General features: G+C 38.3%; 1 protein-coding gene across 1 annotated transcript; it reads left to right on the top strand.

Moving 5' to 3' along the window:
* The first annotated feature begins 353 nt into the window (after positions 1-353).
* Positions 354-26,752, top strand: gon4lb (gon-4 like b). Its single transcript, XM_067448540.1, has 31 exons — positions 354-496; positions 892-1,112; positions 1,194-1,295; positions 1,416-1,648; positions 1,856-1,930; positions 2,034-2,084; positions 2,170-2,220; positions 2,315-2,413; positions 6,006-6,116; positions 6,187-6,363; positions 6,459-6,678; positions 9,518-9,619; positions 9,699-9,739; positions 9,815-9,948; positions 11,556-11,757; positions 13,716-13,802; positions 14,096-14,270; positions 14,381-14,531; positions 15,130-15,280; positions 15,478-15,594; positions 15,717-17,543; positions 18,123-18,417; positions 18,538-18,701; positions 18,810-19,007; positions 19,120-19,263; positions 23,192-23,497; positions 23,582-23,692; positions 23,812-23,986; positions 24,641-24,914; positions 25,004-25,106; positions 25,199-26,752. The coding sequence occupies exons 2-31, from the start codon at positions 911-913 to the stop codon at positions 25,310-25,312; spliced, it is 6,192 nt and encodes a 2,063-aa protein (XP_067304641.1). The 5' UTR covers positions 354-496; positions 892-910; the 3' UTR covers positions 25,313-26,752.
* Positions 26,753-26,857: the final 105 nt, after the last annotated feature.

The following is a 26,857-nucleotide window of genomic DNA, read 5'->3' as shown; positions in this document are numbered from 1 at the left end:
AAAAATAGGTCTGTTGGCGGGTTAGTTACCCCAGGTAAGTATCGCCACATATTATTTATTATATCAATTATATGTTTAAATGAAAAGCGTGCCGTTATTTTATGCGTAGTGACCATAGACTAAAAAGGTAGTGACCCACATGTTCAAGCAAGCCAGATATGCGCAGATTCTGCGCAATACGCTGTATTTAATATATCACATGACTCACTAGTTAAGTATTTGCGTTAAATCTGCGCAGATTTGGCTTACAGGAATTTAAATAAATTTAAGTGTATAAGTATGTTCGTTCAAAATGCTATTTTGTAATGAATTTAGTTTTATTTAAAACAGTGGCAGTTTACAGCATGGTCTACAGCATGGTCTACAGTGGTGTGGGAACAGTTTGCCGTGGCAACTGTTTGTGAGGGAAGGATATTACCTTAACACCCGCGGTTTGTTGTGAAGCGGCGGGCTGGTGTGCATAAATCTACCGATGGCTGCGAACACTTGTTCGTGGGTAAGAGTGATTTTTTACTATATGAAATGTGAATAGAGCAAATATCATTCTTGCGTGACACAAATATAAACTATTTACGAGTTTCTTGTTTTGTTTAAGGGCGCAATGCTAAATTCAGTTAGCAAATAAGCTAGTAGCAAAATATACAATCCTACAGATTCAATGTTTTTGATCTTCTTCTCTCTATATTTGATTAATAATCAATAAAAACACATTCACATATTTTACTGTGTACATTGTCCTAGTGTACCAGAAAAACATTTACACAACAAAAGAGTGCTGTGTTTATAGCTAATTGGTCTAATTGAATTCATATTATTTTGTAGTTGCTTGAATAAGGATTAGTTGGGAGACATCAATTTGGATCACTACTTTATTTTAACCTGTGTTTTCAGGCTCAGAGACAGATTGAACATGGGGTGGAAACGCAAGTCGTCGTCTCCAGAACAACAACTGAGCCCTGCCAAAGCACCTAAGAGGGAATCTATCAGCAGATCTCCTTTATCTCTCAAACTGTCTCCTAGTTGCTGGAGAAGAAAGGTCTCCACCCCCACTAAGACCAAGTCAATACAGAGTCCAGTTAATTCCAATTGCCTGGAGCAGAACTCTAGTGCAGGTAATGCAGAAAAAAGCAGTATTCCTTGATGGAGATTTCATAGCAGAGCTTGATATTTTGTTGTTTTCTGTGTGTGTGCAGACCATAGTGAGGATGACGATGACAGTGTCCATGACTTCACTCCAGTTTCATCCCCCCTGCAGTCAGAGATGGATGCAGAGTTGGGTCTGGTCATCACTGTGGGTGAGTCAGTGCTTGCTGTTAACCACACTTATCTTAGTAATGGTACTTGCTAAGTCAAACATCACTATTGGATTTTGGTTTTCCTAACTGAATGAACTCCCATTGCTTGCCAATCCTTAGATGAGGACAGGTATGAAGGAGAGGAGTGGATGAAGAAACGAAATGGAGTAAAGAAGAGTGGAATGGCTCCGGTGGAAGGAGATTTCCCTGAGAAGAATGGAGAGATGAAGACATCAGAAGAGCTTGAGGAAGAGGATGAGAGTGAGGAAGAGTTGAGGAAGCTGGACAGAGATTTAACACTCAAATCTAAAAAACTCAAGCTCTCTTCTGTCAACGTTCGTAACATCATCCATGTGAGTTTGATTACAACAAGATGCAAGTTCCTTTAAGATTTACTGTGTATGTGTTGTGAAAATATTAAACAAATGCCTTCACACTGAATCACCTTGTTATTCTCTGAATCTTTAAGAAAACAGCATCATTAAGGAAATGCTACCATCAGATCGGTAGCAATTTGAAAATCACTTACACGCTTTTCTTTTTTGTGTGTTTGATCTCAGGAGGTGGTAACCAATGAGCATGTTGTGGCCATGATGAAAGCTGCTATAAAAGACACACAAGACATGCCCATGTTTGTAAGTTTCACTTTTATTTAACTCCTAAAGTCTATTTAACTCCTAAAGTCTATTTTAACATGATCATTTTATTTGATTATTACATTTATTTTGTTCAATTTAGGAGCCTAAAATGACTCGTTCTAAGCTCAAAGAAGTTGTTGAGAAGGGGGTGGTGAGTGTGTTTTTTATAATCAGGAAGTTTTGAGCATTTTATGCTCTTATGTGTTAGTGTTATAATAATTGCTGATTTTTTTTAGGGGTTGTGCACCTGGAACATCTCTCCAATAAAGAAGCTGAATGAGATTAAGGTATCAAATTTATGTGATTTCATGTGTCAATTTTGAGGGGTTTTTTTTCTATCTGCTTACTGTTTTTCCCATGCTAATTGGACTCTTTCCATAGCCACCCCAGTTTGTGGACATACCCCTTCAAGATGAGGAGGACTCCTCTGATGAAGAGTATTGTCCTGATGAAGATGAGGAAGAGGAAACAGCTGAGGAGGTGCATATACCAAACTCACATCATACTTAAAAAACAAAACGCATACCACAGTACAAAATGTTGGGGTTTAGACTAAAAAGGCATGTTTAAAAGACTTATATTTTAAAGGAAGTCTGTTCATTTGAACTATTCTGTTCTGTTTATCATAGAGTCCTAAAAAAATTGGTCTCTGAAGCAAACTGTTTTCAACATTGAGAGTAAGGAATATCCCTTGAACACCAAATCGGTATAATTGAATGATATCAGAAAGATCTTTAGGATTATAACCTAGAAACTTTTGACTGTTCAAATAAAAGATTTCCTGTTTCATAAATTGATTAACTTTTGCTTAAAAACAACAAAAAAGGTCACCACTTATATATATATATATATATAAGTGGTGACCTTTTTTGTTGTTTTTATATATATATATATATATATATATATATTTATTTTCTATAGTGCATTTAAATGTACAGCTCAAAGCACTTTACAGAAACAGACAAAACATAGTACACAAAATTAGAAATAAACGAAAACTATATAACATTCATACAAACGTTCAATAAAAAGCTACCCTAAATTTTTTTTTTTTTTTTTAAATATTTAAAAATGCAAAGGGATTGAGATTGCCTTATCTCAATCGGTAAAAAATTCCATAATTTTGGAGCTGAAGAGAAAAAAGCCCTATCACCAATCACCCATCAGTCTTACACAAGTTTTTGGGAAAACTAAAAGGCCAGTTTCAGATGAATGAAGATTACGCGTCGGAGTGTAGGGAATTAAAAGCTCAGATTAAATATCAAATATTGCGGTGCCAACCCATGTGAAGCCTTGTAAGTGAGCATCAAGATTTTAAATTCAACCCTAAACTTGACCGGGAGCCAATGTAAAGACTCCAAATCTGGAGTGATGTGATCTCTCATCCTAGTTCTTTTGATCTAGCTGCAATTTGTTTGGGATATTTGTCTGGTTTTGACACCCCAGCCAACAAGGCATTACAATAAGTTATACGGCTAAAAACAAAAGTGTTAATCAACCTCTCAGCAATAGAAAAAGAGAGCATAGGAACGTAATCTGGCAATATTTCTAAGATGAAAAAAAGATGTTTTAACTGTATTTTTAACCTGTGGCTGGAATGTTAGATTTGCATCAAAGATCACCCCCAAATTCTTCAATTTTGATTGGGAATCAATAGTTGAACCATCAGCAGCTAGAGTAACCGTATGTAGATCTGAGTATCGTCTGCATAAAAATTAAAACATTTTATTAAAAGATTTCAAAAGCGGACCAAGTGTAAAAATATAAATGTTAAAAAGCCAAGGGCCCAAAATTGATCCCCTAGGAACTCAAGATTGCACAACAACAACCTCAGACCTAAATCCACCCATGGCAACAAACTGCTTACGATCAACAATATAGGACTTAAACCAATTAAGTGCAGTATCAGAAACCCCATAGACAGTTTCTAAACGAGTAATTAAAACCGAATGATCTACAGTGTCAAAGGTAGCACAGATCTAGAAGGATCAAGATTTATAGACAGCCAGAATCCGAAGCAAGTAGTAAACTACATTACTGACCTTAACTAGAGCTGTTTCAGTACTATGGAATTTGTGGAAGCCAAATTGCAATGGCTCAGACAGACTTTTTTCAGTTAAATGAATACATATATATTCCTGACCACGACTGTATATTTTAAATATATATATATATATATATATATATATATATATATATATATATATATATATATATATATATATATATATATATATATATATATATATACATACACACAGTCGTGGTCAAAATTGATGGTACCCCTGGTAAATATGATCAAATATGGCTATAAAAAAATTATCTGCGTTGTTTGTCCTTTTGATCTTTATTTAAAAAATTCGCAAATCCAACCTTTCTTTTAAGTAAAACAATTGAAAATGGGGTTAAATCACATTATGAAATAAATGCTTTTCTCTAAAACACGTTGACCACAATTGTTGGTACCCCTAGAATTTTACATTAATATTTACATTTTTTAGCACACCAAGGTGACAAGGAACATGAAATTGTCCAGCTAGGATGTCTTGTTTCACAGGAGTATAAATATAAGGAGGCATAAAAGCCTAATTCCCTTAATCATTTATCACAATTAGTGAAACCAAAGAATATTGTTCTGATGTGCAGCAAAAGGTTGTTGAGCTTCACAAAATAGAAAGTGGCTGTAGGAAAATAGCTAAAGCATTGAAAATCCCTATTTCCACCATCAGGGCAATCATTAAGAGCTCCATTTAACTTAAGATGTTACAAATCTGCCTGAAAGAGGACGTGTGTCCATATCGTCCTAATGCACGGTGAGGAGGAACGTTTGAGTGCACAAAGACTCTCCAAGGATCCCAGATGGAGAATTGCAGAGATTAGTTGAGTCTTGGGGTCAGAAAGCCTATTTTTTTTTTCAAACAACTCCTACATTACCACATGTTGTTTGGGAGGGATTCTAGAAAAATCCTCCTTGCTCATCCATAAACAAACTCCAGCATATTCAGTGGTCTGACACAACTGGAAAGTCAAAATGGACCTGGTTCTGTGGTCAGATGAAAATATAAAATAGCTTTTTGGCAGCAAATCTACCAGATGGGTTTGGTGCAAATAGGGATAAAAAGTACCCCATGCCCATGGCTAAAAATACCACTGGATCTTTAATGTTGTGGGCTTATTTTTTTCTGGAGGTCCTAGACATCTTGTTCAGATACATGGTATCATGGATTCTAGCAAATACCAAAAGATAAAAAATCAAAACCTGATGGATTCTGCTAGAAATCTTATAATGGGACTGTGGTTGGATCTCCCATCAGGACAACGATCCAAAACAAACATCAAAATCAACACACAAATGTGTCACTGAGCACAAAATGAAGCTTCTGCCATGACCGTCCCAGTCTCCTGACCTGAACCCTGTAGAAGATGTGTGGCTGAACTGAAGAGAAGAAGCACCAACATGGATCTGGAAATCTGAAGGATCTGGAAAGGTTCTGTATGGAGGAATGGTCTCTGATCTCCATTCAGGTGTTCTCCAAACTCATCAGGCATTATAGAAGAAGACTCAGAGCTGTTATCTTGGGAAAAGGAGGTTGCAAAAAGTATTTAATAAAAGGGTGGCAACAATTGTGGCCAACGTGTTTTGGAGAAAAGCATTTATTTCATAATGTGAATTACCCCCCATTTTCAATTCCTTTACTTTAATGAAATGTTTTATTTTTGCGCATTTTTTAATAAAAGGATAAACAATTCAGATTTATTTTTTACAGCCATATTTGATCATATTTACCAGGGGTACCAACAATTTGTACCACAACTTCTACCACGAAGTCTAAAGTATATATATATATATATATATATATATATATATATAATATATATATTATAGAGAGAGAGCGCTTTAAGAGCAAACCATTCAAATAAGCCAAAATATTTCCAATGCTGGAAAAACCCTGGCAATTATTTACAATCTGTGGTTTATTAATTGTTTATTTTTTACTACTTAATACTGCCCAATTATTCAATAACAGCCTCTTTACTGATTCATAAAAGCGTATATTTTGAATTTTCTCAGACATTTTTAGAGAGTGATGTGGAGAGCACTGCCTCCTCACCACGTGGCAGCAGACGGTGTTCCTCTCATATGTCCTCCCAATGTGATGATGCCAGCAACTCCCCCAGACTGGTACTTTACACATACTTGTATTTCATTCTTTCTGCAATTTTTCGTTGTTTAACATAAGGTTTTGTCACAGGAGCCCAAACTCTCCAGGCACTTGAGAGTTGAGGCAGTGCCTATGGGTCCCCCTGCCCCACCTTCTCAGTCCTGTGGCCCCTCACGATCCCTCAGAGCCCCTGACCCCTTCATTGAGAAACTCCATGCTGTGGATAAAGAACTTGAACTCAGTCCTCTCAGCATGGAGACTTACCAGGTACTAAATCACATACACACAGAAAATCTCTTTGCATTCTCTATATGGTTTTCTCTCTAAATTCAGTCTGTCTGTCTGTCTTCTGTCTGCTGAAGGCTCTGAACAATGGCAGTGGAGTGGAGCCGAATGACAGTCTAGTAGCCTGCCGTACTCGATCAAAACGTCCTCTGAGGGACGTCCCTCTGGATCAGCTGGAAGCAGAGCTCTGTGCGCCAGATATCACACCAGATATGTACGATAACGTTTCCACACCAGAGGACCGTGAATGGACCCAATGGCTGCAGGGACTCATGACATCACATCTGGACAATGAAGGTCAGCAGGTGTAGTGTGTAATGCCTGTGTTTGTTTTGATTGTTCACAGAACGACAATATTTCCCTTCTCTTTTTAGTATTTATTAATTATGATTTTTTTTATTAGTAGTAGTATTTGTTCTAATAATAGTTAATGTTAATACTACTAAAATGTTAATACCACTGCTAACTGTTAATAGTATTTGGACGACTTTAATTCAGCAAGGATGTGTAAAATTGATCAAAAGTTACTTTGACCTCGTTACAAAAAAATAATTTATAATAATCTATTTTAAATTATTGAGACCTGTGCTGGCAAAAGGAGTCAGAATGAGCACAGGCTAATTTAAAACTACGGGCAAACCAAGTAAAAATGCTGATTTTGAGATTTCATTAAACCCTCCTCTAGCTATCTCAGTTAGCAGTATAATTATAAAAGCAATTAAACATCTAAAATTATCTTTTCGTATGTTTTCTGAGGAGTACCTTTCCTTGATCTTACTCAATCATTGCGACTCATTTTGCCAGCATGGGTCACAATCAGTGATGCCAGTAACGCGTTACTCTAATCTGACTACTTTTTCCAGTAACGAGTAATCTAACGCGTTACTATTTCCAAACCAGTAATCAGATTAAAGTCACTTATCCCGTCACTGTGAGTTACTATTTTAGTCATTTTCCTTAGTAAAAACTGACAGCTTATCAAAATTCTCAGCCCGTGTTTGGCTGGAGCCTGTTTTTTATTTATTTATTTTATTTTTTTACATTGTTGCAGCCATGAAAATAGTTCAGTTTTGTTTTTAATGTCAAAGTAGTTATTTTTCATTTTGTTTCTTTATTAACCTAATTTAGAAAAATGTTCAGAGCAATTTTTTGTTTGTTAAATTAAAGTTTATATAGGCAAGACAATTTAAAAGTTGGTTTGAGAGAGTAGGCTATTAAACATGCGGTTAACTCACTGGGTCGTCACATAAAAAAATTAAAACTTTAATTTAACAAACAAAAAATTGCTCTAAACATTTTTCTAAATGAACTTAATAAAGAAACGAAACGAAATATAACTACTTTGACATTAAAAACAAAGTAGGCTAGTTATTATACCACCACAAAGGCATTTTTGACGAGCTGAGGCAGGCTGATAGATTAGCCTACAGCTCGCAACGGCAATCAAAAAAAATGAAACGGGCTACACAATCTAAAAAAAAAAAAAAAAAAAGTACATGCAGGTTGTCTTATAGCCAACCTTACACTTCAGCAAAATTAATATAAATCCGATCTTCAATTCCCCCGGTATATGCTCATTTAACGGAGTTCACATCAAAGCAAAAGATTCCAGCATTTTATTCAGCAGCCCATTTCAAATTCAAAGATCGCAATATGAGAGCTAGCGACCTAAGCACTGGTAAGATCATTAGTCTCATTAATTTATATTGAAGATGATTGTGTTTTGTGTGACTTATTTTAAAGTTTCATTTACGGCCATATGCGTTGGCTTGCTTTACTCATTTGCAGCGATGTTGCAGTAGCACCATCATATCTATCTGACTACAACATAACACGCTCTCACATTTATTTTTTAATTATTTGCCAGGAGTAAAATTTACACATGTGATTTAAACAATTAGATACATTTACATTTGTCCGGTTTAGTTTGAAATGCTTTCATGCACCTTCTGAATTGGTTTGTTTGAGTGATCGGAATTAAATACGTCTCGAAAGACTCTCGGAAGGCATTTAGTCCTACTCCTGGTCATTTTGCAATCAGATAGATAGGCCTACCTGGTCAGAGAAAACGAATGAAGGAACCAGTTGTAAAAAGCCCATAACTCTAGCAGCTGCACTGAAGAAATGGACTCTTTAACCCTGCGCGAGCAATATCTTGACAGTGGCGCAAGCTATCATGGTCTCATGTTGTTTCCACCAGCACATCTCATTGTTCATTTTAATTATTAAAATAAATATAAAACGAAGGAGAAGCCTAAAAAAAGGGGCGTAAAAAAGTCGGGGCCGTCAGGCTCGGGCATAAATGCAATAAAGTGTGTTGCCAAAAACGGTTGTCATTTATATTTTGAGGCGGCAGCGGTGTTGTCGGCAACTGCTGAATGTAACTAATAAAGTAACTTGTAATCTAACTTAGTTACTTTTAAAATCAAGTAATCTGTAAAGTAACTAAGTTACTTTTTAAAGGAGTAATCACTAATTTTTCAAAGTAACTGTGGCAACACTGGTCACAATTGGTAATTATTTTGAATGTTCTATTCATCAACAAATTCTATAAAATGGGTTTCTATAAAAGTTAAACAAAAACTTTTTTCAACATTGCTAATAATAAAACATGTTTCTTGAGCTGTAAATTCAGCTTTGACATTACAGAAATAAATAACATTTTTAAATATGTTGAATTAGAAAAGATACCTTTATATTGTAATAATATTTCACATATTACTATTTTAGTGTATTTCTTTTGTGATAAAATAAATGCAGTCTTGGCAAACATAAGAGACTTTCAAAAACATCAAAATAATCTTACCGACCCTAAACTGTTGTTATTATTTGGGGCTTTTTTTCTGTTTTTTACATCAATCATTTGTTTTCCCTTTAAACAAATCACTGTCATGCCCATTGCACTCAGACAGATGCTGTCAAAGCACTTTTCTTAAATGTCTTAATGGCTCTGTGTGTGTGTGAGACCAATTTAATGTGTGCGCGTCAGCGATTATGTACCTCCCTATGTTTTTTCCACTCATGTTTTTCTTCCCCTGACCTTTTCCCCGATTCCTTTTCAGCATCACTACTGTTTGTGTGTGTTCTCACACGTGAAAAATACAGTTCATCTGATGATTCTCTCTCTGTATTTTAGAAGAGGCTGATGAAGATGACGACCCCGAATATAACTTTTTAGATGATCTAGATGAGCCCGATTTGGAGGATTATCGAAATGATCGTGCTGTTCGTATCACAAGTGGGTTTTCATAAGTTGTGGATTGAATAAACAAAGGTTTAAAGGTTTTGCTTTTAGTAATGTCTTATCTCTCTTGCAGAGAAGGAAGTCAATGAGCTCATGGAAGAGCTCTTTGAGACGGTAAGAGGACTTAAAACTTAACAGGAACAAACTAAAGCCCTTCATTCCTCATTTATTTTCTGTCCTCATCTCCAGTTCCATGATGAGTTGGCAGCCAATGAACAAGATGAGGAAGGTCATGAACAAGATGAGGAAGGTCATGAAGAAGATGAGGAACATGATGAGGAGGCCAATGACACCCCACAATTTAATGTTCCTCAAGCTATTAGGTAACATACACACGCACACACACCCCACCTAGTCCAAGGCTCAACGATTTTCTGTGCCCTTTTCAAATTTCAACTGGCCCAATTGAACAATTTTATATTTATAACAATGTGTGTTTGTCTTTTTTGCTCTAAAGAAAACCATATGCATTTGCTTTCTAATATAAAATAAAACTATATTTCTAGCAGTACAAAGTTAGCAAAACTAAGTTGCTAAAACACCCTCAAGATCAATCCTCCCTTTGGGACAGAGCAGCAGAGTGGTGCTGTAACTGTTTGGGTAGGGAGGTAGAGAAATACTCTAATGTGTCTGATTGTTTCGCTTTTGACCCCGGGACACAGTATGGACACTGCGGAGCTACATGTACACTACACGTTCACTATAGACTGAACACATGCACTCAAATCACATCCCCCCACCGCTGAGTACTGTACAGGCGCAGGTCTATAGGTCACTGCGAACGTGCTGAAAAGATTTCACTGTATGCCTGCGCTACGTGCAGAATCCAGTCACAGAGGCTTTAATTAGAGTTCAGTTACTGGAACAGATAACCGCTAGGTGCACGTACGCACTCATACACAAACAAAATTCTAACACCTACTCAAAGGGCTTCCCTTAAAACATATGGCCCTTTTTCTGATGTTATAACAGTTATCAACAGTCCTGTATGAGCCCTTATTTAAAACCTGTCACATCAGTTTGTCACCTTCATGTTCTTTAAGGATACATGTAATTAACATTGTTACGGAAATAGTAGAGTGTCAATCAACACAAAACTGTCAAGAGATGGACATGCCACACAGTGTTAAGGCTTATTATTTACCTAGTGAAGGGGTCATTACAGCTTGCTCTGTGTGAATGTGACTTATGTGCGTCACTGTGTTCTGGGTACAGACAAAGATGTGGCTGATGTTTTATTTTTTATTTTTTTAAATGTTAACGAGGTACATTGACGTCTGTGCTGTCTCTTCCACACTCTCTCTGTGTGTGTGTGTGTGTGTGTGTGTGTGTGTGTGTGTGTGTGTGTGTGTGTGTGTGTGTGTGTGTGTGGTGTGTGTGTGTGTGTGTGTGTGTGTGTGTGTGTGTGTGTGTGTGTAAATGCCAAGGATTTGTGCGTCTAATTTACTAGGGTACAGAGAGTATATGACTTGGTCTGCTTTATTAGCTAGTCACATTTCATGACTTAACAAGTAATGAGTTTACATTGTCACTAGAGCTGAGGAACATAAGCATCTGCACTTTTGCAAAGGAACCTATACAGAAAGAGTCTTGATGATGCTGTTTTTTTACATGATTAATATTTCACAACTGTCAAAATCACTAATTTGGATCACTGAATGGGTAAATTGAGGAAATGAGCATGTACAGTGTAATATCTAGTTTAATTGGCTGACACGGTAATTGAATAACATCTTTAATATATGCCAATAAATGATAAGGTACTGCTATATCATGCTTCTAATTAGCAACACTACTTCAGAACAATTTAAATTATGTCTCATAAAGATGTCATATTTGCTTTGCAATAATTTTTAGTACTTCTAGTACACATTTAAAAACATCCCTCACTCTCTTAAGGTTCAGTATGTTTCTGTTTGTCTGTCATCAGGTTTGAGGAGCCACTGGCTCACATGTTGACAGCATGCAGGCGGACCGTTAGAGAGCAGCTGGATGCTTTGCAGCAGCGACGGGAGAACCAGGTTCGGACCACCCAGCATGCACCTGGGCCTGGAATAGTTCTTGTGCAGACAAGCTGTCCTCTGGTGGTCACGTCTCCTCAGAGAATACAGCTTCAGCAGCAAATACAGCAAGTAAGAGACCATTTTAAACACCACTCGTGAACGCACTGGACATGCTTAATTAATTTAATTTAAACCTCTTAAAGGGTTACCTAGTCACAATAATCTAATATTTTACCAAAGAGCTGTTGATCTTTGTTTATTCAGTGTGTAATGCATTGGAACTAGGGCTGTCAAAATAAAACATTCATTTCGGTTAATTAATCTGAGAAAAAATGCGATGTAGTGATCAAGATGAGATGTAGCCGGGCTATGTCTGTCATTATGCCAACATTATTTTCATGTCTTGTTACGAAATAAAAAGTTTAAAGGTCCTATGGCATGGATTATTTTATTATTTTATAATGTTTCCTGGGGTGTACTTATATTGTTAGTATGGTTTTTACATAAAAAAAAGTCATAATTTAGAAATAAAAGGCATTTTTTTCTATACTGATATTAGCCCTCTGGCTGGAATGCTCTGTTTCAAGGAGCGTGTCTGCTGTGAGTCTTCAGTAAAAACACCCACTGTTGTGATTGGCTGACATCTTTGCATTTGAAATGAGATTACGTGTGGAGGGGGCGTGGTTTAGTGAGGCGCCAGCAGCAGCAGCACTCACTGCCAATCGAGAGAGAGAAAGAGAGACGGAGCTGGGGAAAGATTGCTGAGGAAGTGTTATTTACTGACAGTTGAAACGATTTAGAAAGAGAGTCTGTGTGAACTTGAATGATTAGCTACACATCAGAACACACTGATCCCAGATCAGGCATTAATGAACACTGTTACTCACTGTTTGTGGCGGTGCTGTTGGATCCATATAGTAAAGCCTGTACTGCTGACATAGAGAAAAGATTCAGTTTATCAATCGCTATTATTTCTCTGGGCGGGTAAAGCAGAGGAAGGGGCGGTAACTTTTCCTGGTATGACGTCATAACAGGAGAATTCAAGATCAGCTCGTCTGGGCTCTCAATTTCTCAAAGGCAGAAAAAGACAGCCAGAACTCGGTTTACACCAATTAAAATTTCTAGCCACTTAAGGGACAACATTCAGGCTAGGGGAACTCATATTAATGTTGAAAAACCTCTTGCCATGGGACCTTTAATACCTCAGGAAAATGAACTTTCCTCTCTTGTCAACAAGCCTGGTGTTTAGAGTGGCGCGCGCTCTTCAGTGGTGTATGCGCGTCATACATTATTATATATTACCGTATGTTACTAATATTACTATTACGCCGTATATATTTATTACTGTCTATTACTGTCTATGCATATGTTACGGTCTACGATCACTTCACAGAAGGACGTACGCAGTAAACGGAGGTCGTTTACATGGTGGAATATTTCATTTGATCGGTTCATGGAAAGGTTTATCCCATCCTACCCCTCTCAGACCGCTTACAATTTCGGTTTGGGCATTTCTATTCTGATTGAGGTGTTTATATGAAGCATTTTCATTCAGATTGGACTTTTAAACAGATTACAGTGCTCCATAAACACACCCACTGAAACGCAAACTTCTGTATGTGACCGACTGAGCAATTCCCTTGCTAAATGGATCACAATGTCCTGCAGACCAGTTTCCTTGTATGCACTGAAAAAAACTGTAAATACATACATACATAAATACATAAATACAACTGTAGCTACATACAAACATCTTCCTGAAGCACTTTTGAATTTATTTCCTCAGCATTCTAGGTCATATTGTTGATTGTTATGTCCAATATTTGAACAGTAAAATGATGATAAGTTTTTGAACTTTTAAATGTCACTAATGATAATAATACATTGATTCATTTGAATTTAAATATTTAATGTACTTTCACAGCAAAAATTATGTATGCGATTAATTTAGATTAATTAATCACAGTATCTAATTAATTAGATTCAATTTTTTAATCGATTGACAGCCCTAATTGGAACATACATTTTCAAAGCTCTTGTTTTATGCTGATTTGATTTAACAATTTTTTTACCGGTTTGTATTGCAGCATGTCCAGTTACTGACACAGGTCAATATGCTGTGCAACCCAGTGGAGGCACTACAGAGCGAAGCTCAAACCACAAAGCTTTTCCTGGTAAGAAAATCTATTAAGCACATCAGTGTTTGTGTTTTTGTGTTTGAGTGTTTGTTATAAAAAGGTTTTTTTATAAACTTTAAGGCTCAAGAAATCTCCATTTAACTCTTTTTACACCACTTTATAAGCCACAGATCTAAAGGAAAAACTGAATTATACACAACTTTATGGCAACTTTAACTTGCCAAACTTTGTTTTTGAGTCTGCAAATTTGAGTATTTTTTCTAAAATGTCTGACTGTTTGCAGAATCATTGTAATGGTACTATAATTGTTTCCTGTCCTGTGTTGACAGGGGGAGTTGCTGTCATTTGCAGAGCGGGCCGAGGAGGCGAGGTCAGCAGTTAATCTGGGTTTTAGAAGCATGTTTAGGGTGTGTAACTTGGAGTCATCCCTCAAGTTGCTGGAGGAGTTAAAACAATGTCCATCTCCTCTGTATCTTCCTCCTAAACCCATTCGCCGTCACTCAGGTCAGGCATCTCACAATGAATTTGTATGACCCAATAAATCAAGTGAAAAGCACATGCATGGCTGTGTGTGTATATATCTGATGGCAGTATGTCTTCTGTTTTTTCTGTAGCCTGTTCATACCCATTTCTCCCTGCTGGTCTTGCATGGTTGTTTGCAACACGCTCTGTGTTTCTGTACCCAGAGCTTCTGCCACAATGCAGTCTGGATCCAGTCCTGCATCGGCCACGCAGAAAATATTATTACACCAAAGGAGAAGACGGGTACAAATGGTTCTGACTGTCTAATACATCTAGGTTCAGTCATGGGAGTGAATGTTTTAAAGGAAGGGTTTTTCTGGAGGTTGGGGTGGGGGGTTTCAGCCATGAACAGTCGGTGAATGTCAAAATTAAGCAAATAATAAAATATCAACTTTGAAATATTTAATTTAGATCTGTATTTTACTGTATTGTTGTGCTATAAATTCATATTTAATTATTGCTCTATATCTAGTCATAAGTACTTTAAAAAATGGAAAATTAAAAAACATCATTAATATGAAGAATAGATATGTTCTCTGAATTTTGCAGGCTATCTACACTAATACAAGTTTATGTCTGTATCTAAGGTGGAAAAAATACCTTCTTTGAAAAGCTTAATTTCACCTTTTGACTGAAAATGTCAAATTCATAATGGAATTGGTCCGTGAAGGAAGAAATGTTAATATAGGCTTTTTGCAGTTTAATGTATCAAAACAAGCACTTGAATCAGTCTCCACAAGTGATGATGTCCCCTAGCAAACACTTGAAGAAGCAGTGAGCCATACCTTCACCCAGTTTACCCTTTGCCTCTCTCTTTTCCCTTGCTCCTATCTCTCTATAGTCTGATAGTATTGGGGTTAAAGCACTTTGCTCAAACAGAATTCCCATATCACCTGATGAGTCGTTACCTGATCCGGCCCAAGCGTCAAGAGCAGCTGCGTGCACGTGTGAAGGAAATGGCATCCGACAGAACCCCACACAATGTAATCAAGGTGATTAGAAGATCATTTATTGGTTCTTCTGCCCATCTTCATATACAATGGTATAAGTGGCGGTGCTTATTTGCTTCCCAGTTTCCTCAATCTCTGTCAGTTTTTCTATAGTTTCTAGACTTTTTGAAGCTAAAAATTGAAATTGTAATAATCAGTGTTTTATTTAGTTAATATGACAATGTAATGTTGCGTCCTAGTTTTACTGCCAGTATGGTATGGTTCCTCCTTTGCCGGTGACGTGCAAACCTGTGGTACCTGGAGAGGAGTGCCCTCCTGTGGAGAGAGAGCAGGACGTCATGCCAAACTGGTTGAAGGTATTACCATCCTTTAAAACTGTTAAAATATTATTGGGGCCACCTGAAAGTTTACCGTAGTTGAGAACCATGTCAATCTGATATCAAGTAGAATCCTAACGGTTTCAAATTTGTCTTTACAGAAAAGCTTACCATACATCTATAGGGGAGTTTATCAGAGCAGTTTACAAGGGACATCCACGACCAAATCTCCTACCCTGTCTTTTCCAAAAGGAACATGCTACCCACAATTCCTCCCTAAAGGTGTTTCTCTTCGTCTGCATCCTTCACAATATGCAAGTTACCCTTCACCGCCCAAATCTCGGCGTCTGTTCGGTTTTGCCCGCCCTACTCTCACCCCATTGGCGAAAGCCCCTCTTTGTCCCACGGGTGCAGGAAATGTAGTATCCAATGTCTCCACACCACTCCCAGCCCATGGTGTAATATTATTGGCCCAAGCACCTAGCACCCCTATAAATGGGGTCTTCCCATTGATTCAGCCATTTTTGACCCCTGCAAATGGGACCGTCCCACTAAACACTTCTTGTCCTATTAATTTCCAGTATGTTACTCCAGAGTTTGGGGCTGGTAATCCAGCACACCCTTCTGCCAACTTGCCCCCCACTGTAGTTCAGATACCCCCAAGTGACATGCCTCTACTTAGTACTGGGACAGTCAAGATGTGTGACATGCAGCAGATGTCTGATAAACGCAAGAAACGGACCGTGCCTAGAAAACTTGCTCCTTTGAAACCAGCCCCTCAGCTATTACCTCTGTCATCTAGAAGAATGGGAAACATAACCAATCCTGCTTTTGTAATGGATCAGCCAATTTCTATGAATGTTACACAGAATTTTCCATTAGATAACATTGTTATCAAAGGCCATGAAAATGCTGCTCACCTGACTGCCACCACACAGAGAGTTGTCACATCGCCCTCTCAGGATCTTGTCATACAATTAGTCCCTGGTACACAGGCTCTGGAAAACGCCTCAAGTCCCTATATTGGAAAGGTGGCACAGAAGTCAGAATGTGACTTTTTGCAGACCAAGAAGGATATCACTCCTTTACGGTATAGTGTTGAAAATGGCCAAAGGACTGTCTTCTCTCCTCTGACATCAGCAGCAGCAGACAGTTCTCAGTTTGTACTGGTTCAGACCATTTCACCTACTGGAGTGCCTCAGTTCCTACTTTTGCCCCAAGACCCATTCATTCTGAACCAACCTCCACTTCCTGCTGAAGGTGCACCAGGGAGTTTATCACAGCAGACTCCCTGTTCTAACATTGCTCCTGGCTCCATAGTACTAAATAACACAAAGAAGACTGAGGTGCCTTTAAACATCATAACACCATCCACACCATTGCCAATTAGAGATGAGGAGGCTGGAAAAATAAAGGAAGAGGATGAGGGAATGGCTGAAGACAGATGGGAAGAGGAAATGGCCGGAGCTCTGTTTGAAAGTCCTCTCCTGGCACTCTCAGAGTCCTCTTGCAGCCCCGACTCCAGTTTGACCAGCATGGATACAAGCACAGACAGTGGTGCTGAAGCCTCTGTGAGGGTGGAGACCCATACTGGAGAGTGTCCTGTTGTCCCGTCAGGCTCTGGCAGGCAGGAAACACAGGGAGTGTGCAAACACAGCACTGGAGATGGGAAGGAGCAACAGTCCAGTGGGGGAGAGAAACAGAGCAGTGGGAATGAGGATGTTGGACGGGCTGAGGAGAGGGAGAGTGGGGGAGATGGAGAGCGTGATGAAGATAAGGAAGGAGAGAAGAACAGTGATGGAGAAGGTGGCAGAAAAAGAGATGAGGGTGGAAGTGGCGACAAAGGAAGAGAAGAGAAGGATGGGGATGGAGATGGAGAGCGGGATGAGGAAGAGGAGGATTTTGATGACCTTACACAGGACGAAGATGAGGAGGAAGTGATGTCATCTGCATCAGAGGAATCTGTGCTGTCTGTTCCAGAACTGCAGGTTTGTTTTTATTTTCAAAATAAATTGAATTAGTAAATAAATTGCAGTTGAATCTGTTTATGATATTTAAAATATTAGGGACCGGACAGTATTCAAATTAAACATTTTTCATTATATGGCGTTGACTATTTAGTGTTTTAGTGTTTTGTTCTTAAATATCTACTATAAATGTAACATTAAAATTCTACTATTTTAAGTATTGCAAGTGAATTTAGGCATCACATTATTATAATGTGCACTATGAAAAATGTATATTCTCATTTTGATATTTGCAAGATTGCATTTAATTACATTAGAGATTGAGCTTTAGATGCAAAGATAATTGAAATGTAAAAATAGAATAAATTAGCACGCATAATTAAATATACAATATACAGCTGATACCAATAAAAAATAAACGATTATCAACTGGTATCCGATATGCAACTCATGTCATGCATTCCTAATTGTGATGTGAAGTATTATACTTGCAATTAGTTTAGTTGAAAATAAATTGAGTCAGTGCATTCAATTCCTTTTTACAAAAATGTAAACAAAAATATTTTTTATTAAATTGCTCCCTCTGTGGTCCCTTCATAGGAGACAATGGAAAAGTTGACCTGGCTGGCATCAGAGAGGAGACTGTGCAGAGAGGGAGATTCAGAGGAGGACAATTCGCCCACGTCTCCAGCATCCCCCACGTCCCCAAACTCTCAAAACTCCCCTGCTTCCCAGAATTCGCAGGAGGAGAACTCAGAGGATGAGGATGATGGGGCAATAAAGGGTGATGAGATGGAAGCAGGGGAGGGAGAAGGCGAAAAGATTCCTGAGGGAGATGCGCCACTGGGCGACGACCCCCCACAGATCAGCGGGAGAGGAGGTGGCCGTGGAAGAGGTCAGCACAGATGTTAACACCTTATGTTTTTATGCAATGTCAAGTTGAATTGAGCCTACTACCCTGGTGGGTTTTTCAGTTGGAAATGTTTCAGTACATATAGTTTATTTACTTTTACAGGACGCGGTCGCCCACCCCCACGTAGTCTGAAGCGTGGTCGACGTCAGGAACGAGGCAGTAAAGATGCCTCAAAGCTGCTGCTACTGTATGATGACCACATTTTGGACAACGATCCAATGAGAGAGAGCAAAGACATGGCTTTTGCCCAGGCTTATCTCAATAGGGTCAGACCACTTGTTTCTTTGACACACTAGCATCTCCTCTACACCAATGATTAGAGAAACACAAATTTTTATTAGTGTTATTTTTTCCATTTTCTTGCGCTGCTATAGGTGCGTGAGGTCTTGCAAGATATCCCTGGCAAGGTGGAAGAGTTTTTAGGGCTGCTTTATGAGTTTGACCAAGCAGGAGATACCCGCAGTGTTGTAGAGCTGTTCTCCCAGCTGAAACATCTCCTCAAAGATTGGCCTGAGCTCCTCAAGGACTTTGCAGCTTTCCTTTTACCTGAACAAGCACTGGAGTGTGGACTGGTACTTGCAAACATTTTATAGACCAAAAAATATTTTTTCCAGGTACATAATTCATTTGTTTAAATTCAGTACTAAAAAAGAAAATAACTTTATTTGTCTCTCCCATCCCCAGTTTGAGGAGCAGCAGGCTTTTGAGAGGAGTCGTCGGTTCCTGCGTCAGTTGGAGATCAGTTTTGGGGAGAATCCCTCTCATTACCAGAAGATAGTGAGAGCACTGCAGAGTGGAAGTCCTCTCAGTCCTGCTGGCATTGAAGAGGTATGGATAGATGATTGATTAATACATCGACAGGTCTTATGGATAGATGATTGATTAATACATCGACAGGTCTTCTGCAGTCAGTGAGGTTTTTTTTTTAAAGAAAAGAAAATAATGAAGGGTGCATTAAATTGACCAAAAGTGAGTGAAAACATTTTTAATGTTATGCAAGATATACATTTCAAATAAATGCTGTTTTTCCTGTTCCTGTTACATACCTATGTAACAAATTTGCCTAATGCCAGCCTATGGTCTTTATTGGCTTCTTGCAAACAATGTGTTGTGTCCCTCAAAATTTTCGATTCTGACAGTATGTAGCCGAACAAATTGACACCACTTAAAGGGGGGGTGAAATGCTGTTTCATGCATACTGATCTTTTTACACTGTTAAAGACTTGGAATCCCATACTAAACATAGACAAAGTTTCAAAAGTTAAGGTGGACGTTTGATGGGAGTATTTCTTTGTCAAAAATACTACTTCCGGTTAGTCATAAGTTTCGGCAAGTTTTTTGAGATCATGCGTCCCCATTGACGTTAGTGGGGGCGGAATTTCCTTGTATGGGCCTTACGGACAATTCTACCGGAAGCGCGTGAGAGAGAGCGAGGGAGAGAGCGAAAGCAACAGCCTACGCGTACGCCCATCAAAGCGGGGCTTGTAGGATGCTGGACAGGTGACAATTACACATAGCACATAACAATGTCACCAAAAAAGTGGGTTTTTGGTTGCCAGACCAAGACAGTCCTGCACAGATTCGCCAAAAACCCCGCGTTAAGGCAACAGTGGATGTAATTTGCTTTTCCGGATCAGCAACTGAGTTGCGCGAATGTTTATATCTGTTCGCTGCATTTCGGTGCCGACAGTTTCATAAACAAGGCCCAGCTCGACGCCGAATTTTCCCAATCGCCTAATGCTGAAGGTTGGAGCAGTCCCAACGTTAGAAGGGTGAGTGAGACTGCTTTTAGTCCGCTTACTGTCTACACAAACCACGCGTAAACACACAAACACACGTGCACAACTGCACTTCCCACATGTACACCTTCAAAGACAAAAATACGACGATATAATTCAAGTATAAATATGTAAATAACACAAGCCGCTAAGCATATTATATAGTTAGTGTATAACTTGTAACTTACCACATACAGACGTCCTGCTCTAGTCGTTTTTGCTGCTGCTCCTGTTCAACTGCAGCCTCTGGGTCTGATTCCGGATCATAGATGTATGGCTGTATCTGATTAAAAGCCATATTTTTATTTTGAATAAAGTTTTTTTCCCGCTGTTAGGGATGACGCTCGACTCAACACACAGCGCGCTGCTGCACACGTCATTATTTAGCTTCGCTCACACGACACGCCCCCACCCGCTCGGCTTTTTTCGGAAAGACTCGGAACAGCGCATCTTTCTTATATAATTATTAAAAAAATAAAAACTTTTCGGAGATATGCAGGATGCAATGCTACTCTATAGGTACTCAAGATTGACATGACACTGACTGAAACTGAGTGTTTCACCCCCCCTTTAAAGACTTAACATTACAAACACAGAGAAGACAGATGAAGCTGATTGGTTTTAGTACTGTATTAATTACAATTATTTTCAAATAAATCCAATAGGGATGGGCATTTTTGTAAATTTCTCATTTTGATCATCGATAGGTCTCAAAGATGAGTAATCGATTAACAGTGGGCGGGGCTTGTGAGGGGGACGGTCTCTGTCATGGAGAGATGAAACTATTAAGACTGTTACAAAAGTTTATGTTGACACAAACATGAGATGTCAATGTAAATATGAATGAACATATGCCTTTAAAATAAATAACTGCTAGATTATGATGCATAAATAAAAATAACTGCCTCAAATAACCCAGTCAATATCGGGCATTGTATTTGAGCTGAAACTGTGAATACACCACCCTGCAGAGCATTGCAAGCGGATTAATAAACTCCAAATGCATCTTATATGAGATTAATCAAATATGCCTATTACAATTTACATCTGCCCAAAAGGACTCAAATGCGCATGTGAACTTAGCCATTCTAGTATTTTATAGGCTTGAAAGGAAACTAATTTTTAATGCGCTCTTCCCTTAACAACAACACACGGGCAACAACTTTGAAACCACAGATAATTTACAACACTATTACAATCTTATTGTTCTTATTGTAATGCTATGTACATGACAGATTGGCACTGCGCATAATTTTATTTTTCCTGATCAAAGTGATAAAAAAAAATGAGAACAAAATCACACTGCTGCATTATTAGTATCATCAATGATTTTGAAAAAGAAATAACCTATCTAAAAAGAATATGACCGTCTCATAACCCAGAGTGGATAATGTCGGGCTGTTTGCATTTGAGCTGAAGCTGAAGAGAAGGAACACGTATAATGGCAGCGCGTTGCTAGCTGGTTAATAAACTCAGCCAAACGCCATCCTATATGAGATTAATCAGATAAATATAGACAACATATAATCAAGTATTAAACAAGTAATCTTGCAACTTGCATCTGTGAAAAACGCAGCGCGCTGATACACGGGGAACTAAAGCACAGAGAATACAACATTCGTGTTCTCATTATATGAGAACTGTAAATGACAGATTGGCATTGCACATCTTGCACTGTATTTCATGATCATTCACAGTGATTCCAGGCATCACTGCGAGATTCAGTTTCACTTTATTTCGAGGTTTGGAAGGCGTGCTGTCTGACGCTAACCAATCCAGACTGATCTCATCAAATGGCTTCTGTATGACACGCCAATTCGTATGCCATTTTGGCGTGCTATCAAGACGCATAATCGCTTTTTCATTCTAACTTATCCCCCTACACTGCCCCTACCCCTTAACCTACCCATCACACACACACACACACACACACACACACCAACACACACCTAAACCTACCCATCACAAGAAACATGCATTTTTTACATTTTCAAAAAAACATAATTTATTATGTTTATAAATCCATTTACCTTGTGGATGCCATGTATTCAGACACATTTTGAACGCGTATCTCAAGGTTTAGTCCCTAAACCTACCCTTTTGTGTATTATAAAAAACAGGTTATAGCAGATACGACTGCCGGCACAATTTATTCAGAAAGTACAAATATCCCAAGTGTTCCGAGGTGAAACGATTGATTTGTGTGAAGAAAATCCCCAAAAGCGATCAGAATATTGAGTCCATCCACCAAAAATTAATAATACATTTCAAATATTGCCACCAGACGAAACGTCAGGTCAGCTTTGACAACGTTGGGTGTCGTGTGTCTCGTGACCAATTGCGTCATTATGTCAGCTTTGATTGTAAAACATTTATTTGCCTGACGTGTTTGATATTGTTGAGAGTGGGTAGGTTTAGGGTAGGAGTTAGTTGCTCCAAAATATAAAATTAGGCTACAAATATTCATTCTGTGAGATCAGGTTGGCGGAATCACACAACGTAGACATACACACGGAAATTATGGTTCATTTCGGCGTAGACATACACGCGGAATCGTATGGCGTAGACATACACGCGGATAGCTCAAAATGTGTACAGATAACACGCCACTTGGCTTTAGAAAGTGGCGTGTATGTTTATGCAAAGTCGTCATGTTGACCAGTCAGACCCCAGTTACCACCCAAAATGCTGCAATAACCAGTCCGAAAAAATACAAATTTATGTTTTAAAATCAGGGCAATCATCGTTTTCATGATCGATCATCGCTGTCAGGTTCGAGTACTCAAACAATGTTGCCCATCCCTAAAATCCAATAGGATTTTGAAGGTAAGGTCATGTTTTAGAGTGTCTATGTGGGTGCATGTAGAGGGGTAGGCCTGGCAGAAAAAGTTTGGTAACCATTTGGTTAGACATTTTATTGTCCAGACTAGATCTCTATCATCCTCTAAAATCACATTATTTCTGCTTTTGTAACTCAGTTCAAAGCACAGATGGCCACCCTTCTTAAGGGCCACACACACCTTCAGGGAGAATTCTGGATGTTTTTTGACGAGATGCGTCCACCTCCAGCACGTCCTGGCCAGTTTGAAGAGGCAGTTTGGCCAGAGGACATGGGCACTGGGACAGATGGAGAAGCAGGGATGAGTGTGGGCTCTAGAGGAGGTGTATGGGGAGGGTTTGAGGAGGTCACACTCCCCGATCTAGAGGAGGATGAGGAGTCGCACAAGGTTAGACAGATAAGCAGCAGGAGCAAGAGGAGGAAAGAAATGCATGGCAACTACAAGGTGTCTTCATGTTGTACATACCAGTGAATTCAAGAGTTATTTTTCCCTTCCTTGTTTAGTAGTTAATCTTGTGCTTTTGTTCAGGACTGTGATTGGCCTGAGAAAGATTGCTCCTGTCCCTGTCACGATTCCAGCCATGATGCCAAACATCGCAGGCATAAGAGGAAAGGATGCTTGCGTTGTCATAGCAACAAGGTGCTTGCTTTATTTGTTTATATAATGTGTCTTGAAATGTGTAATCGCCACCCTTATTATTAAGGAGACATTTTGATTGAGACCATGAATCCACACATTTTATTTTCACACATCGACAGGCCACTAATGGCTCCAAGGTGCTGAAAAGTCGTGATTCTGCATTTCCGTCCGCTGATGTGCAATCTGAAAGGGGAGGGGAAGAAAAGGAAGAGGAAAGAGGACAAGGGGAGGATGGAGAGGCAGAGAAAGAGGTTAAAGATGAGACTGGCAGTGGAACAAACAGTCCACATCATGGTAAAGCCTTTTTCAAATGCGCATTTAATTAATTTGTTACGTTTTTAATGATTTAAAATCAGCTTGTATTGTAGAGCCTCTAAAAATACTTTTTATTACTACATTTTCTTGAATTATTAATTACTATTACACTACTGTTCAATGATCAAAAGTGACAGTAAAGACATTTTTAATGCTACAAAATAATTTATATTTTAAATATCTTTCTATTCATCAAAGAATCTAAAATAAATGGCAAAACTGTTTTCAAAATTGATAAGAAATGATGCACCAAATCAGCATATTAGAATGATTTATGAAGGTTGTGACTGAAGACTAGCGTAATGATGCTGAACTTTCAGCTTTGCCGTCCCAGGAATATTACATTTTAAAATATACTAAAATAATAAGATATTTTTCAATAATATTGTGAACTATTTTATTAAGATGTTAGTGGCTCTACTTTTCAATGACATTGTACGTGTTTCCGACACGTTTTATATTTGCATTTTAATGTTTTAAAATGCAGGAGTGTTGATTCACGTATTTGTTGGTATTGGTACTGTGACAATCCTATAATCTGTCTTACTGAGTCTAATTTGTACAGACAGTTCAACTGAAACTACATTTAACATATTTAAACGCTTTAAAAATGTTCTGTACCTGCTCCTGCAGATGGTGACGAGCCTGTGTGGGAGGGAGTAGAGAGACCCCCTTCCCCCATCACAGAGGAGCAGAAAATACAGCATGAAGAAGACAATGAGAAAAACGAAGAGGATAAGCTTCATACATCTCCACAGAAGCACAGTATGGATGAAGATGATTCAGTGAAATTGGGAGAGAGAGATGACACTCAGCAGAGCACACTGAGCCCGACCTTAGACACACCTGTGTGTGCCAAAAACATCTCCCTCACTCCCAGTGGAGAGAGGGTCGTTCTCTGGACCAGGTGAGCACAGCCACAATGCATGATCCGTTTTAGAGCATCATTTAATGGTGCTTGTGTTTTACATGGCCCTCTTATCATCTGGTTCATAGAGAGGCTGATCGAGTAATCCTTACTGCCTGTCAGCAGCAAGGAGCCAATCAAAGCACCTTTCAGTCTGTAGCAGAGCAGCTCGGAAACAAAACAGCCAGTGAGGTACCAGAATTCTAAAGTTAGATCTCTATTTCCACTGCACTGATCAATTTAACATTTCTTTCTGTGCCTTTATAACATCATTGTTTCTGCAGGTTTCAAGGAGATTTCGGGACCTGATGCGTCTCTTTCATACGTCAGCTTGTCAGGCTAGCTCAGAGGACGAGGCTGCTGAGCAGCAGTCTGCCACTGATGAGGAGCAGGACTGAGCCTTGTATTCATGAAAGGATTCGTCTTTTCTTTATCCATATGAACTGTTGTTTTTGTACAGTAACACAGATGCAGTTCTTCTAGTAGGAGACTAGTAATGACCAAACCCCATGTCTTGCACTAACACCAGCCAAAGACGTATTTTAAGCATAATGACAAAGGGTCTGAAGGTCTCTCTGTAACATATGAAGTACAAATCCATTAAATATGAAGATGTTATCAGGCACATGCAAAACACATAAAACCAACACACACACAAATTTATTACTGAGGAGTTGTAGCACAAAAACAGCTCAGGTTTTATTTATTGCCTGATTTATTGCATTATCGTTGGTGGTCCTTTCTGAGCAAAAAATTAAACATTTGATGCAGAAAAACAAATTTTGATTGTAAAGCACTAACCAGCAGATTCTCACCAACATGTTTTTTGTTTTTTTAAAGAAGACTATATTCTGTGAATATATGAACATATGGGGGGGCATGTACAGTCATTTTTATATCAGGGTGGTTTTGTTGGTTTTATTTTGCTTGATGTTTGTTTTGAGGATGATGCACAAAGTTGTAGGTAATCTGGAGAGACAAATAATAAAATGCCTATTTATAAATAAATAAAATTGTGTGAGACTTGACATGATTTTAAATGTATGCATGTATTTCTGTTTATTTCCATCAATTGGTGCATACATTTTTGGTCCAGCTCTTGGTTTAAGACATGCCAGACACATAAAAATCACTGCAATAATGAACCAATCATAGACTCTTAAGCATTGTCTTATTTGCCTTTTTAGGGGGCAGTAGTTGTAGCCTAATGTTTAGAGTTGGACACCATACTTTGATACGTCATATCACTTTCACTATAACCCTCAACCGTCTTCTGTATAACAGCCCTTAAATGGTTCTTCATGGATGAATTTGGACACGGTCTCAGGCGTGATCCCTAATTAATTTAAAATTAATGTCATGTCACTGTCTCAGATGAAATAAAAACTATCAATTTATGTATTTTTTTTTGTTTTTACATCTAAAAGCACCAATAATTTATGTACAATTTGCTTATTATGTTGTATTTATTTTGCTTAAGTAAAAAAAATAATTCCAGTAAGTTCAGACAGCCAAAACCTAAAAAAAAAACTGATGACATATGGTGGTATAAAAACAGCAAAAAACTTAACATCTTACGTTTTAGATTTTACCACAAGTTAAAATTGTAAAATGGTTTGAAAACCATTTATGTTGGGTGAGACTATACAAAGATGGCAACACATGCTTACAGACGAATATGATATTAGGAATATAGGAGACAGAGCAATCATTTATTTTTTAACAGAAAACATCACATTTCAACAACTCAAAAAAGTACCAAACAGGTAAAAATAAACAATAACTCAAAAGGAAATGGTAACAAACAGATAAGAATAAACAATGTTAGTGTGTGTTTTGCAGTGGCTGATTGGCACACAAAAAATGCAGTTGTGGGCTTTATTCAATTTTGTTTGTGTATGTGTGAGTGACAGTTTTTTTTACTTGACAAAATAAAATAAAAA

This window comes from Pseudorasbora parva, chromosome 7 (genome assembly GCF_024679245.1).
Source record: "Pseudorasbora parva isolate DD20220531a chromosome 7, ASM2467924v1, whole genome shotgun sequence".
Lineage (NCBI taxonomy): Eukaryota > Metazoa > Chordata > Actinopteri > Cypriniformes > Gobionidae > Pseudorasbora > Pseudorasbora parva.
This window is presented reverse-complemented; position numbering and strand designations above follow the sequence as displayed.

Bases quoted from the DNA above. Each gene is read 5' to 3' on its own strand.
- gon4lb (XM_067448540.1), top strand. From the start codon at position 911: ATGGGGTGGAAACGCAAGTCGTCGTCTCCAGAACAACAACTGAGCCCT. The intron at 6,364-6,458 runs GTACTAAATCAC...TGTCTGCTGAAG, and splicing joins TCAGCATGGAGACTTACCAG to GCTCTGAACAATGGCAGTGG. The intron at 18,418-18,537 runs GTCAGCACAGAT...TTACTTTTACAG, and splicing joins AGGAGGTGGCCGTGGAAGAG to GACGCGGTCGCCCACCCCCA.